The sequence below is a fragment of the Dama dama genome, chromosome 30 (assembly GCF_033118175.1).
Source record: "Dama dama isolate Ldn47 chromosome 30, ASM3311817v1, whole genome shotgun sequence".
NCBI lineage: Eukaryota > Metazoa > Chordata > Mammalia > Artiodactyla > Cervidae > Dama > Dama dama.
Genome location: NC_083710.1, coordinates 53,080,271 through 53,098,183, shown reverse-complemented (window position 1 = coordinate 53,098,183; position 17,913 = coordinate 53,080,271). Strand labels below are relative to the sequence as shown.

The window sequence follows — 17,913 nt, the reverse complement described above, 5'->3', positions numbered from 1 at the left end:
TGCCATTCAACCTTCTCGTCCTCTGTCGTTCCCTTCTCATCCTGCCTTCAATCTTTCCCAGCATCAGAGTCTTTTCCAATGAATTGGTTCTTCGCATCAGGTGGCCAAAGTATTGGAGTTTCAGCTTCAGCATCAGTCCTTCCAAAGAATATCCAGGATTGATTTCCTTTAGGATTGACTGGTTTGATCTCCTTAAAGTCCAAGGGACTCTCAAGAGTCTTCTCCAACACCACACTTCAAAAGCATCAATTCTTTGGCACTCAGCTTTCTTTACAGTCCAACTCTCATATCCATACATGACTACCGGAAAAATCATAGCTTTGACTAGACAGACTTTTGTCAGCAAAGTAATGTCTCTGCTTTTTAATATGCTGTCTAGGTTGGTCATAGCTTCTTTTCCAAGGAGCAAGCGTCTTAATTTTATGGCTGCAGTCACCATCTGCAGTGATTTTGGAGCTCAAGAAAATAAAAGTCTGTCACTGTCTCCATTGTTTCCCCATCTATTTGCCATGAAGTGATGGGACCAGATGCCCTGATCTTAGCTTTCTGAATGCTGAGTTTTAAGCCAGCTTTTTTACTCTCCTCTTTCACTTTCATCAAGAGGCTCTTTAGTTCCTCTTCACTGTCTGCCATAAAGGTGGTGTCATCTGCATACCTAAGGTTATTGATATCTCTCCCGGCAATCTTGATTCCAGCTTGTGCTTCATCTAGCCCGGCATTTCACATGAGGTACTCTGCATAGACATTAAATAAGCAGGGTGACAATATACACCTTTGACGTACTCCTTTCCCTATTTGGAACCAGTCTGTTGTTCCATGTCCAGTTCTAACCATTGCTTCTTGACCTGCATACAGGTTTCGCAGGAGGCAGGTAAGGTGGTCTGGTATTCCCATCTCTTTCAGAATTTTCCACAGAAAAACTGACTACCATTACAGAAGTCAATTTTTTAATTGACATTTACCAAGTTTACCTTCAACTTCAATTAGTAAAAACTAATTCTTTTTTTAAAAAATTATGTTTTGCCATATGTGGAAATAAGCTATAGAAAAAAATAACTGTGAAGCTTAAAAAGAAAGCATATAGATGGCAACCGTAAAACACTACCATGAAAAGAAGGCAGTTTAAAATTATTTAATTATCTTTATGAACTTGAGGGATTCCCAATACTTGCATCTCTGTTTGCCTATACATGGATGCTAAGTTGCTTCAGTCATGTTCAACTCTTGGTGACCACATGGACCATAGCCTGCCAGGCTCCTCTGTCCATGGGATTCTCCAGGCAAGAATATTGGAGTAGGTTGCCATGGCCTTCTCCACGGGATCTTCCCAACTCAGGGATAGAACCCACATTTCTTTACATCTCTTGCATGTGCAGGGAGGTTCTTTATCACTAGTGCCACTGGGAAACCCTTGTTTGTCTACTATTGGGTTATCAAATGGTATAGAAACTTCAAAGCTTGTATTACTTCAAGTGAAGAAAAATAGTTCTTATTACCTAAATTTTAAATGGCTATAATATGGATCAGGGTCAATAGGTTGGTGAGCTGGACAGTTGTATGAATGCAACTGTCCTCAGGAAATTCAAAACAGAAAGAGGTCTAAGAAAAAAAGCCTTCACTCTTATGGATGGGCATTATATGGAGCCCCGCATAGAAGTCCCAAGAACCCTCTGATGTCACTTTCACTCAACATGTGCATGTCTCCAACTCTAACAAAGGAAAGAGCTCTCTCACATGAATGAGAAGTGGCCAGGTTCTCTATCTTGTCTGATGTTTTAAAACAATCACCTGAGTAGCCCATGGTAAATTCACAGGAGTATATTTTAATCATTTTTTTCTTCTTCTTTTGAAAACATCTTCAACAAAATCCCAGATCATTTCAGGAAGACAGGATAGTATTCACACAGCAGATATAAACAGAAATAGGGTTTCTCAAACTAATAGATGAATTTGCTCCACTCTTTCCAAGCTGCAAGTCAGGGAAAGGAAGGCCTGGTGACAGTAAGAGAAGAGTTTGCTCAATAATGTGAGCCCTGAGTTCAAAATGGCATCAATGTCTGAGTGGCTAACTTGGGATGGAGTAAAGACTTGGCATAACTCCAGAGATGGGAAGTACAGACTGACTAAACAGAGACACACCTATTAAGATTACCTCCAAATATATCTTCTTACTTCATAAGGAACATAAAGAGTGTTTTCATTTAAATATTTCCAAGATTGCTATCACAAGATGAGTACCTATGACATTACTCACATCACTAGCTGGATATGCCCCAACTAAATATATTTAGAGAAGAGAAATAATACTGCAGAACCATGGAGCAAGACCAGATTGTGAGTATTTTTAAGTACATAGTAAGGCAGTCTTCATGAACTCTAATAAACACTGGAGAGAGGAGACAGATGAATGGAAACTACGAATAAAATTCATAGAAAATTATAACAAGGAGCTGACATCACCTTTTAGACCCCTGTCAATCCTTTTACTAATTAGAAAATCCCTCAAATTAGATTTTGTTCCCATATCACTGTTTAATAAAGTCAAGAGAGATTACATGCCAAAAGTAGACAGTAAAATGATTACTACAACAGATTTTAACCAGGGAAGTACTCTTTAGCCCTCCACTGATTGGATCCCACAGTCTATCAAATTAAATGATACTAAAATGATTTACAGAAGACAAAAACTTCAACAGCCAATCAGATTAAAAGGCAATGAGTGCACATAACTACCTTCATTACTCAGATGTGTATCTTGTCTGAAACCTCAGTGCAGCGTTTATACCCAATTTAAACTATCTGAAATGTCAGTACACTGCCAGTTGGGAAAAAACTATAATGAGCTCATTTCCTCCAACTCTTTGATACTCCAGAATGCCAATTCAGACTACTACTAAAGCATAAAAGGCTGCTGACATTGCTAGATAAAATAGTAAGAAAACTCTAATGGTGATAATGAACTAGGATGTCTAGAGATTTTTAAAGAGGCCATATGCAGACCCCATATTTCATAAGAATTGGTCATTTTTCTGACAATGAACTAAACAGAAGTCAGCCTTTTCCTATGGAATATTTTAAAAATCTGAATTCCTTTTTTAAATCATATTTCAGCTAAAATTTGATATCTCAGATGGGTAAAATATTAGCAGAGACAGACAGCCTAATACATTTTGTTCCTGTTGTTTAGTCTCTCAGTTGTGTCCGACTCTTTTGCAACCCCATTGACTGTAGCCCACCAGGCTCCTCTGTCCATGGGATTCTCCAGGCAAGAATACTGGACTAACTTGCCATTTCCATCTGCAGGCAATCTTCTTGACCCAGGAATTGAACCCACATCGCCTGCACTGGAAAGGGGATTCTTTAGCACTGAGCCACCTGGGAACCCCTGCTATATTTACCACTAATTTAAAAGTCAAGGTTTATAATACCAGGCTTCTGAGCAGCAGGTTTTACTCTCCTCTTAGAAACTACAACTATTCAGGATGATGTGATCAAACAACGATGCTTAATCATTTTGCAGATCAACCAGCTAGGCTTTTCTTTAGTTATAAATTTACACAGAATATAGTTACCTGGATTTTTTTTCAACACTGGATCTATTAGATTAAAATGCATTCATTAACCAGAGTTATAACCAATGAAATTTCACCAGTAAGAGTTTTTTTTTTTTTAAATACAAACATCATGTAGTACTTTGGGATCTCATCTTAAACTAAAATTGCTGATTACCACAGTTAAATATTTACTTACACTACTTTTGGGAATATTCATTTAAAGAATACTGGGTACTAAATAGATTGACGACTTATTTGGTAATGTACAAAACCCCAAATTGATGTTACTTCAGTTAGGAAACAAAGAATGAGCGTCTGGAGGCTGTGAATTTAAATGACATTTTTAAAAACCAATGTATCTGTCTCTAAACATGCATCCAAATGTATGTTGTGGCCATGAAGGTAGAACTATGTATTTAATCTAATAATGCTGTTGTCATCAAAACAGTTGTTTTTTTTTAAAATCAACTCTGAATATCCTCACTGATGACAATCTACTCAAATTGGATATAGTTTTTGGAAATCACCTCAAGTAAATCAGAGCCCAGGCTGGTACATAAATTGCATTTTAAATAAAACACTTAAGTGTCACTACAAGTATGTTTAATGACCTAGTTCTGGAAAGTGATGCCCCCAAAAGGGAGATCCCTTAAAGTGTTGGGTAATAACTCATCACTGGAACTATAAAATCACAAAGTGAGCTCTTTGAAAAGATCACCTATTTGGGTTGTTAGACGTGCACTCCTAAGTCTAAAAACAACTTTGTGCTCCACAAGTCTGCCTCCTACATAAACCCAACTACCCCAATCCTGACTTACAGGGCTTGCAATTGACATCAAAGTTATTTTTGCAGCAAGCTTCTAAATAATGTATACTCATAGCTAAAGTTCCAGATCACGTGTCTAACAATCATTTTTTTTCCCTCCATCTTCTGAACACATTAAAATATATATAATTTGCAAACCAAGATAAAGTAACTTTCTTTGAATGATCAACTGAGCTGACCACATAGCCTAACCAAGATTAAACACTATTTGGCTACAACAACTCTGAATGTGACATCAGAAAAGGACAAGAAACCTCCCTTAAACTTTCCTTGTGGCCCTTGTTCATATAACTGTCCTACTCTCTATTGTGCAGAATTACATGAAATGGACATTTTCTGTAGGTCATTGATGGTTGAATATCTACACTTAATAAGGCTCAACTTAACAACACTGCTCTAAGACAAAGAAGTTTGAACACCTACCAACAGAGCGGGTGAGAGACTTTTATCTTCATGGCCATCTACCTAGTAACAACTTCTATGTACATAAAGTTTGATAGTTTATAGAAACCTTGATTTATGTATTGGGTTGGCCTAAAAGTTTGTTTGGGTTTTTCTGTAAGACGTTATGGAAAACCCAAACAAACTTTTTGGCCAACCCAATATTATGGGAACTTTGTAAATTAGGCAGACCAGATGCTCTGATCTCTACTTTATAGATGAGAAAATAAAGCTCAGGTATTGTCACTTGCTCAAATGTCTGAAAATATGAAGCAAGGAACCAAACCTAGGCCACGTAACTCCTGATCCTTGCTTTAAACAACCTTCCTGTAAAAGGATAAATGAAATCATTTAAGTCTGAGCACATACACTCCCAGTGCATGCTTGTGGACAGATTCCATAAATACTTATGTCATAAGTGTCTGGACTGGAATACTTAAGTGCTTTCAAAAATGTGAGTACATACTTAAGTACATTCTTATACTTTATTTGCTCACATCTGCAATCTGCACCCTCACCCAGGAGTTCGTCCTTGCATTCCACAGCCTGCTTGCCCCTCACTCTCAAAGGTCACCACCTGGCAAATTGTACTCTGCCTCCACGGGGGAACAAAATATTACATTAAACATACACTTTAGGCTCCATACCATCAATCATGGCACAAGCCTCTTAGGATAACCAAAGCTTCAGATGTGATTCTTAAAAACATCATATTAATTGAATGAATGGCTGGCCCATAACTCAAACTGATTGTGGTAATGTAATGACTCCACTTAAAAGTTCAAAGAAGAAATTTGCTACTAAATTTGTTCTATAATCATCACTATGTACTGATGAAGGAAACAAGTTACATACTAACTTCTAAACCAGGCAACTCCATATAGTAGAATACTCACAGCAAGTGAGAGCTGGTGCTATGTGATAAGGCTTTCTCCTCAACCACCCACCCCTACTGGCCCCTTAAGCAATAATAATCTTTCTTGTTTACTAATTTAAAATAATATATATTTCACTAATGCTATCTTTAGATACAAAGACTGATAACCCCTTCCTACTGTCTGGTACTGTGGGAATGTCAATTTGAGGGATCAAATCTCACTTGTTACCAGGAAAACATGTCCATGACTATAGTGGCCATGGAGTGGGGGATAAGATATCTCATAACATGCATGTATGCACACACACACAGACACACACACACCTTTGCTTTTGAATTATTTTTTAAATGCTTTAAATACTTACTCACACAACAGAATACCATTCTCTAGAGAGGCTCGAAAATCCTTTGTTTCAAAATTCTTCTCTGTTACTGCCTGAAAGACAAATTTGGGGATTAATTTTCTCTTAATCGGGAATAATACACAAGTCAAATTCAGTATCAGATTAATTAATAGGCATCCAAAGTCATACTTAAAGAATGTGCAGATATCACCAAAAGTTGTTCCACATAGGAAATTGTACATGCATTTCTATGTTACAAAGACAGCGGTTAACCACTTTAGTATGAACAAATATAAACAGAAAAAACCACAGCAAGTGGTGTCTATAATACAACCATTTTATGCAGGATAAACAAAACTTAGAAGTTCTATTTCTAGCATATTTTCTATTTTTAAAAAGCCTAAAAGCAATCTACCCTACTAAGGGTAAATAAAAGCAAATTAAGGTATAACCTTGAAATACCAACTATATACACACATCATTAATTTCAATTCCACTCTGAAACCCCTCAAGTTTCATTACAAAGCTGTATAGCAGAGGGCATGACTATCCTTAAACATCCTCATGAAATGTCCCTGATTTGTGTAAAGAGCTATTTACTGCAATATCCTAAGAAGAAAATCATTAAATCCTGACAATGACAGACAAAAGAGAGAGGGAATATGGTATTACTTTAAACAGACAAGTCCACACTTAGGGCTCTTATATATGAGCAGGCCATGCCTATGGTTACCAACAATGTTCTTAGTGAAACTGCTGAGAAAACGTCTACCAATTCTATCTTCCTGTCGTTTGAGGGTGAGTGGTTGGGAGGAAAGGGGATCCCATAGAGAGAATGTTCAGTTGCTAAGTCATGTCTGACTCTTGAGACTCCATGAATGAAGCATACCAGGCTTCTCTGTCCTTCACTATCTCCTGCAGTTTGCTCAGATTCATGTTCACAGAGTCAGTGCTATCTAACCATCTCATTCTCTGCTGCCCCCTTTTCCTCTTGCCTTCAATCTTTCCCAACATCAGGGTCTTTTCCCTGGTCAGCTCTTGGCATCAGGTGATCAAAGTATTGGAGCTTCAGCATCAGTCTATGCATGCTAAGTCACTTCAGTGGTGTCCAACTCTTTGCAACCCTGAGGACTGCAACCTACCAGGCTCCTCTGTCCATGGGATTCTCAAGGCAAGAATACTAGAGTAGGTTGCCATTTCTGCCACTAGGGGGTCATCCTGACCCCAGGGATCGAACCTGCGTCTATTATGTCTCCTTCATTGGCAGGCAGGTTCTTTACCACTAGCGCCACCTAGGAAGCTCAGCATCAGTCCTTCCAATGAATATTCAGGGTTGATTTCCTTTAGGATTGACTGTTTTGATCTCCTTGCAGTCCAAGGGACTCTCAAGAGTCTTCTCCAACACCATACTTCAAAGGCATCAATTCAAAAACATTGGGACAATAGTAGAATAAAAAATGTAAGCCATTCAGGGAAGGCTGCTCCAAAGACCTCCTAGGTCTGGGACCCCAGCCAAGGGTGTTGGCAGATGCACCACAGCAGCTGGTACAGCAGTGGCCCTAGAGATGGACCCACCACCCACAAGCAGAGGCCTTGCTCTACCACCACTTCAGGAGAAAATCCAATCTCTGAAGTCTGATTGGAAAGTCACTAATCTTAAACTCTCAGTGAACTATAAAGCTCCTGCTGTCCTTACTCACCACTGACAGCTTTACAGTCCACTTCCAGTCCCTGTATGTCTTCTGCATCTTTTTCACAACACCCAGGAGTGCCATCACTACTCATAACAATGGGTAACTGACAAAATAATGGTTCTGTCTAGTATTAAAGGTAGTTTCTCATAAGCTGGTTCTATAAATAAGGACAGAAGCCTGGACCAGAAGGTGACACATTCAGCTGCAGGAAGTAGCAGATCCTTTCCTACAAGGGCATTCTCTAAGAAGGGATACATCACTGCATGAATTAAACATTTGCTGAGTGTCTCCGTTAGATGCACTTACCTGGATATTGGGTAGAGACCTTAAAAAAAAAAATGCAAGGAGCTCACAGCCACAGAAAAAAACACAAAGTTTAAAAGTGCAGTAAAATATATCCAAATGGAATGGTACATTCCTTCAGGAGTAACCTCAAGTGTTTCATGGGTTATCCCAGCTAACCCGTGAGGCACAAACTCTTCTGAATTTCCCCAAATAGATCCAAAAAACTCAAAGTGAACACTGATTGCAGCTAGCGAAAACACAGTAACATCTCATTTATCTGGAAACTCCTGCGTGCGTGCTAAGGTGCTTCAGTTGTGTCCAACTCTTTGCGACCCTATAAACTATGGCCTGCCAGGCTCCTCTGTCCATGGGATTCTCCAGGCAAGAACACTTGAGTGGGTTGCCATACCCTCCTCCAGGGGGTCTTCCTAACCCAGGAACCAAACCCACAGTCTCTTACATCTCCTGTATTGGCAGGCGGGTTCTTTACCACTAGCACCACCTGCGAAGCCCTGGGAACTCCTACCCAAAGCTAAAAAATAGCTAAAAAGTCCCAGGAATAACCAAAGCCAATTTCAAAGTCCATTCTCTCTAGTCAGTCACAGGAAAGCCCCTCAGAGCTACAAATTCTTAATCATCCACCACTGAAACTATCTGGAGATTATGTTGCCAGGTCAAGGTAGATTAGAAGCAGTAAGGGAGAAGGAAGAAGGGGTGCGCCCCACAGACACGTGGAGAGCAGAGAAGAGTGACAGTCAACGGCACTGGATGGGCCAGTCGAGAGGCAGTGTAATGAGTGAGGAAATGGAAAGAGAAAGGGCTCAAGCCAGACAAAAGCATAATCAAATCGCACTTTCATTATCGTGTAGCTGTGTGATCTTAATCAAGTTGAATCACCTCCATGAACCCTAGCCTGCTCATCTGAAACTGGATAAATTTCACCTATTTGTTAATAATGGCCAAGATGCTGTGCAATCAAGTACCTAAGGGTGGCTCACAGTGGTATATGCTTAACCTCATTACATGCATCAATCTTCAAGTAACACCCAGCAACACACTGCAATAATTAACCCTCAAAAGAATGCCTCTGTACTGTATAGACAACACTGAGTTAGATTCAGAAATTAACAAAGTAGAAATAATGGAATACATAGAGATGTTCAGAAAACCCAACTATCAGAATGGTAAGTTTCTCCAAAAAGACAACAGAAAGGCAAAATCATAGTATGCAGCAGATTTAAGAGTATCTCCCTCCATATGTCAAAACATGAATGTATTCTTTCTACATGCACATGTGCGTGCATGCTCAATTACGTCAGACTCTTTGCCACCCATGGACAATAGTCCACCAGGCTCCTCTGTCTATGGAATTTTCCAGGCAAGAATACTGGAGTGGGTTGCAATTTCCTACTTCAGCTGATCTTCCCAATGCAGGGATCGAACCCATGTTTCTTTTGTTTTCCGCATTCTGCAGGTGGCTTCTTTACCACTGTCCCATTCCAGAAGCACATTCATTTATAGACACTTCATCAAAATCTAAATAATGATAGAAGACCAGATTCCATTTACACTGTATTTACAAAACTAAACAGATTCTTAAAAGTTTATATTTTGAGGACATGGGAATTTGACATGTTCTATACACTAGTGAACATAATATAAAATGACACCACTATTCTAGAAGGCAATGTATGAAATGTATCCGACATCTTAAACATGGCTACTTTGGGGCAAACTATGTGCAAATCTAGGAATTTATACTAAGACAGGTAAGGCCAGATAAGAACTCAGAGACATCAGCAGAACTGCTTCACAGCATTTTGCATAATAGCAACAAGTAAAAACACTCTGAATGCCCAATAAAAAGAAACTGGATAAACTGTAATATAACCATAAAACAAAACTGCATGAAATTTAAACTCATGTCAGAAAAGTAGATTTATCACTTACAAAGAATACTTAACACATTAATTATAAGGCAATTTGTGAAAAAGTACAGAGTATGATCCCAATTTCCATAATTCTATGCATTATGCAAATATGCATATATAAATATGTGTTCATTATATAAATAAAATATAGAAAATATTAACAGCAATTATTTCTAAGTTGTAGAATTATAGCTAATTAAAGTATTTTTTTTTTGCTTATGTATATTCTGTAGTAACCACAGTGTTTCTTATGCAATAGATACACAAATTAATTTTTTATGACAGTCAAAAGAAATCAGATTCCATCAGGTTTAGGTCAATTTCCTGTGTCTCCTACATTTTAAGGATAAAGAAAAGGACACCAGCTTTCAGGTAGGTAAATTTTCTCATTATCTATGAAATGCATACAATCCGAAAGTTTAATAATCCTTACCATTCCCCTTTCACTAGTAAAAAGGTTGAGGTTCAGAAAGTTTAACTTTCTAGAAAGTTACAGAACCATCCACATGGAACAGACACCAAAAACTTACAGTATTTTACAAGCCCTCAGTAAGAGAATGTCTCAACTGCATCAGACACAGAGTGTTTCTAAACTAAAACAAATTAAGTTGTCTTCCATCTGTGTGACTTCAAAAATAATCCCCCACTGTTAAGGGTACGAAAAAGTTACCTCAGTAAACAAAAAATGTTGCATTAATTTTTTCAATGTTCCTGAAAATAAAAGACTTGTGTCTGAACACATAATGATTGTGCATGTTTGTGTGTGTATGCGTGCATGTATTAGAGAGAGAGAAAATGTATTCTAAATGTTAATAACATGAAAAGTTATCTATAAATGGCTTCAGCATTTCTCCTGACATTTTCATGAACATAATAAAATGCTCATACTGTATATACTATCTACCTCAGCCTCAACAATGAAAAACATCTGATCACTGTGAACTAAAATTTTCCATTAGCAGTTTACATATCCATATAAATCTAAGACCTCTCCTAAGAAATTAAAACAAAAAGTTCTTCCACGAGTTTTAAACTGAAAAGAGAAATTCATAGCAGGGATTTTCCGTCTATGGGATGACCCAGAGGGATGGGATGCGGGGGGGGGGGGGGGGTTCAGGATGGGGAATACATGTAAATCCATGGCTGATTCATGTCAAGGTATGGCAAAAACCACTACAATATTGTAAAGTAATTAGCCTCCAACTAATAAAAATAAATGAAAAAAACAAACCAAAGAAACACACAGAAAGGCCCCTCCCATGGCCAGGTGAGGCCAGGGCAGAGCCCTGGAGCTTGTGAAGCCCCACCCCCCACCACCACCATTTCCTACCTGTAACCCTGGACCAGGGTGCTGAACCTCTTTGTTTTCTCACAGATGCAATACAAAGTACCTAGATCACAGGGTTGCACAGAGAATTAAATGGATTACTGTTATGCAGCCCTCAGCGCTTGCCCAATTCAGGAAGAGCATTCACCAACGTTAGTACATTAAGCTATTACGATGCATCTGCAGAATGAAGATAAAAAGTTTCATCATGGCAAACAATGAAAAAGTCCATGTCGCCAGAAGTAACATCCTTTGCTTAAAAGTACGAAATTGACTTACCACATGATAAACCTCCACTAGACTACCTTCTGTATCCTGGAAACTATTTTTTAAAAAAATACAGAGATCTAGAAAGGACCTCAAAACAGAGTGAGGGCAGTTTTTTCTTTTTTTTCCAAAAAAAAAAAAATGAAATCATACTTTAAAATGTGAACCCATCTATATTTGAAGAATTCAGTATGCTAAAAGCAGTTACAAAATCTTGAAAGAGAAACTGGTAGTTCTAATCCAATAATTACTCATTGTGTTTTTCAATAATTTTGAACCACACTCATTAGCAAGCTATTTGAGGTGTGATACATTTTACGTAATGAGGCTGTGATTCATAGGACTAAATAGAGACCACCTGTTTCCCAATGAGCTATCAAAAGTCAACACAAACAGGAGTAATCACTAAGTCACCAAGCAGCCACACCTTCTCTTCTATAAAAACTTGTTTTCGTCCCTCTTCCTTGTCCCTTTCCATATTTTCCTAAAGAAGTTAAAACAAAATCATTACCACTTGAAATAAGCGAAAACATACATCAGACTTCATCTAGGATTCAATCCTGGATCCATCTCATACCACACACTTCTATTAAGTTATTACTCAGTCCTGTAATTTTCAAACGGAAAGAGGTATCTGCCATACCTATTTCAGAGCCTACAAATGTAATGTGAAAATATTTGACCCCTTCAAAAAGAAAAGGGGGAGAAAAAGGACTACACACGATAGTTGAGGCCCGTGCATCTTGGAGCCAAGTGTCCCTGTGTGCTGAGTGGCCAAGCTGCTGGAAAGAAGCTGAGAAGTGACAGGGCCAAGTCTGAGGTTCTCAGGTGAGATGCTTCCTGTGAAGTTGTAATTACTCTCCCTGGGCATGTTAAGGGCAGAACAGCATGGTGGAAACCTCACTCTGCACAAACACCGCTGCCAAACCTGTCCTACCACCTGTAGCCTCCAAGAAACCCTTGATAGGAAGTTTTTTTGGTTTTTAGGTATTTATTTATTTGTCTGCCTTGGTCTTGGTCACAGTACGTGGGATCTTAGTTCCCTGACCAGAGATCAAACCTGCGTCTCCTGCATTGGAAGGAAGATTCTTAACCACTAGACCACTAGGGGAAGTCCTGATAGGAAATTTTTAAAGGGCATATGTTGTGGAAGAAAATACTTACCAACCAAACACATCCTCAGTAAGTGCCAAGTTGGCAAATGTCAAAAAAGCTATTTTTTTTTGCTATGAAATATATTTAGTAAACCAATGGGAATGATATTCATACCCTTCACTGTTTTGTTTGGGGCTTTATTTTAATCTTCTTGCTGGATGAGATTGCCCACCAGTATATAAGCACCAAGTTTCTCTACAGCTTCACTTCTCCGTTCTGGTTCTGGACATGAAATTCACATGTCTTAAATCCCAAACATTCTGGGAACTTCTCAAAGACTACTTCATACCAGACTGGTTATCAGCAAAATACTCATTAACACAAGTCAGCAGGCACTCACCTGTTTTAAATTTTTCAGTTCCTTTTAAGTAGCCATTTAAAAGACGTTTAGAATCCCCAAAGCACTCGAGACCACGTTTTTGTGTTGAGTCGCAGTGCAAAAACACATTGCCCGTTGGAGGTTGTTTTAAAAGAGGGGAAAGGATGTTTGCTGACAAAAACTAGCTGATGAGCTTCAGCTGGGCTCACAGTTGAGTCCAAGGTAAGTTACTTACTGATTGGTCATCTAATAGATCAAGAGATTTAAGATACACACATATGATCATCATCACACCAATCACATTCACGTAAGTCATGCCAAAAAACAAACAACAACAACAAAAATCCAAGGAACACAGCATCAGAAGCCACTGTGGAACACAGGAACCACATTATGGAACAATTCACAAACAATGGGTCTGCCTTAATTGTTCCATTTAGGGACAGAATCTAGCCTTTACCTTCCAGTGAGAGTGCCCTTACAGGGTGTGGTTCCCAGAGACACGCCCCAGGCCAGCGCACATCAAGAAGCTAGTATGTTTTCAGTCTGAGAAGCTGCCAAAGAGATAAAAACACCCTTCCCTCCTTGTTCCATCAAACTTCATTTATAATATAATATAATCATTATATAATCCCCATGACACCACAAAACAGCTCCAATATTTACAACGAATTCCATGAGACGTACATAGTACTTATGATTCAATAACTTTGACAAACCTCACTGTCATGCGAAAAACCTAAAAATGCAAGGATTATGGCACACAGCTGAAAATATTAGGGAAAAACTAAACATAATATAAATAGATAAAAGTGTCTACCTCCTAGCTCTTTCCTTGCCCAGAGTAAAATTATTGAAAAGGTTATTCACAATTTTAGAGAAGCCAATTCTTCCCAAAAGAATGGGCTCCGTTCTTTTTATTCCTTCTGTTTTATTGGAGTATAGCTGACTTACAATGTTATGTTAGTTTCAAGTGTTCAGCAAAGTGATTCAGTTATACATGTGCATATATTCATTCTTTTTCAGACCTTTTTCCCATACAGGTTACTACAGAATATTGAGTAGAGATCCCTGTGCTATACAATAGGTCCTTGTTGGTTACCTATTTTATATATAGTAGTATGTGTATCAGAGAAGGCAGTGGCAACCCACTCCAGTACTCTTGCCTGGAAAATTCCATGGATGGAGGAGCCTGGTAGGCCGCAGTCCACAGGGTTGCTGCAAGTCGGACACGACTGAGAGACTTCACTTTCATTTTTCACTTTCATGCATTGGAGAAAGAAATGGCAACCCACTCCAGTGTTCTTGCCTGGAGAATCCCAGAGAGGATGGAGCCTGGTGGGCTGCCGTCTATGGGGTCGCACACAGTCAGAGACGACTGAAGTGACTTAGCAGCAGCAGCAGCAGTAGTATGTGTATGCTCATCCCACAGGGATGGAATTTATCCCTTCCCCTGCCACACATTTCCCCTTTGGTTACCATAAATTCATTTTCAGTATCTGTGAGTCTGGGCTGTCCTTTTTAAACTACCCTAATAAAAATTTGAAGTCAAAGAAGCTGACTTCGAACTGTGGTGTTGGAGAAGACTCTTGAGAGGCCCTTGGATTGCAAGGAGATCCAACCAGTCAATCCTAAAGAAAATCAATCCTGAATATTCATTGGAAGGATTGATGCTGAAGCTCTAATATTTTGGCCACATGATAAGAGTCGACTCATTGGAAAAGACCCTGATGCTGGGAAAGATTGAAGGCAGGAGGAGAAGGGGACGACAGAGGATGAGATGTTGGATGGCATCACCGACCCAATGGAAGTGAATTTGAGCAAACTCCAGGAGGTAGTGAAGGACAGGGAAGCCTAGTGTGCTACAGTCCGTGGGGTCGCAGAGAGTCAGACATGACTTAGCGACTGAATTGACTGAATAAAAATTTGAAGTCAGACTTTTGGACTCTGTGGGAGAAGGCAAGGGTGGGATGTTTTGAGAGAACAGCATCGAAACATGTATATTATCTATGGTGAAACAGATCACCAGCCCAGGTTGGATGCATGAGACAAATGCTCAGGGCTGGTGCACTGGGAAGACCCAGAGGGATCGGGCAGAGAGGGAGGTGAGAGGGGGGATCGGGATGGGGAACACATGTAAATCCATGGCTGATTCATGTCAATGTATGACAAAAACCACTACAATACTGTAAAGTAATTAGCCTCCAACTCATAAAAATAAATGAAAAAAAAAAATTTGAAGTCAGAGAAGCTGAGATGGGAGTCAGACTTTCTTTGTCTGAAAAAAATAGTCTCCCAATTTCCTCAGGCCTCAGTCTTCTCAGCTACAAAAGAGGTCCTAGGATTACAACAGTCAACATTTACTCTGTTCACTTTGTGCACAATCTCCCTTAATCTTCACCGCAGCCCAATGTGGTGAATGCTCTTACCCCCTCTTGACATGAATAAATTGAGTTACAATATGGTAGGGACTTCCCAGGTGGCACTAGTGGTAAACAGTCTGCCTGCCAGTGCAAAAGACTCGGGTTTGATCCCTGGGTCCGGAAAATCCCCTGGAGAAGGAAATGGCTATCCACTCCAGTATGCTTGCCTGGGAAATCCCATGGACAGAGGAGCCTGGCAGGCTACAATTTGTGGGGATGCAGAGAGTCAGACACAACTGACCACACATACAGTATGAATGCTTACATTGGGACCTAGGTTGGTCCTTACGTAACAGGCAGGGAGCAGGAGTGTCTATGGAAGCACTGAGGGAGCTTTACAATGTAATCAGGAACCAACCAGGTCCACCCAGTCTACTCTGCACACTCTCAAGAGTAGGACTGCCTTTCATCTTCTCATTCGTTGAAATACAGCTTACACATACTGGTTACTTACGTTAAATCTAATTACTCTTGCAGTGAATATTTGCACTCAAATATTTTAGGCAAGGAAGAACAAGACCCCCCAAAAGCATAACTGATGGTTAAACTTCAAGTGTCTGGGGGGTAGGTGGGTAGGGAATGGCTGTGTCTTAGAAGAAGAACTTGCCTCAGTTCCCAAAATCACTCACCCTAGTTTCAGCACTAGCTCAAGAACAAACACATACAAGGGTCTACAGAAGCATATCACTGGTGATACACCTTTTTAACAGGGAATATTCTTAAATTAAAGCCTCAATGTTGAGAGCTGTTCACCACTAACTTGCTACATAAAATTTTTCCAGACTGAAGAATACATTAGAAATCAGCTTTCCATTTAAGTAACCTTTCTTAATTTTAACTAAAATACTAAGAAAACATTTGGTTAGTCACTCATTCAAAAACCATGTAATGACAACAGCTATGCACATACCCAGCCTGGTGCTTGGCACTGGGGATATAAATAGATAAAGCAATTCTTGGAAATTCATCTTTAAAAGTCTAACCCTGTTTTGAAAAATGTGGTTAAAGTGGTATTTTAAGCCTAGGCATCTCTCTAAAATATGGTTAACCCTTTGAATTACAACAAGTTCTTGGTTAGCTTATATTGTATATTCAGCATTGCTTTAAGTGACATAATTCGCAAGTCACTGGCCTCTCTCAAGATCTGGCATTGTACTCCACAGTATCCTGACATATACTAGGATTCTTTTTGCCAATGCTAATATTACTTGATAGCAAAACCAAAGCCAGCTTACCGTCTTCCAGGGTACTGGTATGAGAACAGCACAGACCACAGAATTCTAAATGGAACCCAAAAGGCTCACAGTGGTAGAATATCTAAACATCTAAACATTTTCTGCCCCACAGGCCCACAGTAAGCCCTTGGTCTCAGTGGCTACTGTAAATTACACCTCTCCACTCCCCTTCTCCTGGGAAGCTCCCCGAGTCTTCAAGCAGTCAGAAAGGGAAGATGAACAGCAAGTACCCAGCTCCTGGTGTGATCCTAGATAATTAAAAAGCCAACCATCCTTATAAACACTCAAAGTTCTCACTCAATCATCATTAAGCCAAATGCCAACTACACCCAGATTTTGAGCGGGTAGGGCAAAAAAAAAAAAAAAGAATGAGTTTAACCATAATTTCTGGTCCAAGAGACGTGGCCACTTACCAATACCATTACCAACTTTCAGCTTATAGTCTCCAAATATTTTTGCTAAGCCAGAAGTATTAATAAACCACAAATGGAAAACAACTGGAAAGAACTAAATAAAACCAAGGAAAGAAAGATTTGCTCCAGGACTGACAACTTATGAGCCAGGTTTCATCTATATACAAAATCCAAGACAATCTGAGCCCTATTAGCAGCTAGTTAAAGTCACCAAAAACATTGCACACAAAAATGTGCTCAGGTTTTACAGCTCTACTTTGTCCTGTTAACAATCACAGAAACGACTTCTAGAGAATAGAGTACATTTTGTCTATAAATACCGGTTCATACTCCATAAATTTATGCTGTGGCAGACAATAGGGCAAGGGAAAGAAAGCTTACCAAAAGCCTAGTCTGGGGCATGAATTATTTTTTTCTCCTACATCAAGGAGTTTTTGAATAAATAGCACACAAGGTACATGGAGATGAGAATATCCACTATTGGGATATTTTAGGGAGAATTCAAATGCTTAATATAATCATGGGTTCTCAAGAGTCAAAAGACATCATTGTTTTGTGTAGAAATGTCTCACACACATTAGCAAGTCTCAACAATTACCTGCTTATCTCCTGGTGAATTATTATGAGAGTCATGACTGTGGGAAACATTCATTCTGGGCAACAGTGTGTCTATATTACAGGTAAGAGTCACTACTTATTTTACATGAACTTCAAATGGGCAGTTACACCCCTGGGACCTAGGATATGCTTTCCTCCGCAGTGTAAGTCTGGCATTAAGGGATGAACTTGAGGTGACTGTGACACAGGAGTTGTCTAAATGAT

General features: G+C 39.3%; 1 protein-coding gene across 6 annotated transcripts in view; it reads right to left on the bottom strand.

The window, feature by feature from the left end:
• Window positions 1–17,913, bottom strand: part of LMO7 (LIM domain 7) — a 212,263-nt gene that overhangs the window by 133,360 nt on the left and 60,990 nt on the right. For all 6 annotated transcript variants that reach the window (XM_061133687.1, XM_061133683.1, XM_061133686.1 and 3 more), the window contains exon 2: window positions 6,064–6,134. In XM_061133687.1, the coding sequence (XP_060989670.1) occupies window positions 6,064–6,134 (71 nt within the window). The remainder of the gene's footprint in view (window positions 1–6,063; window positions 6,135–17,913) is intronic.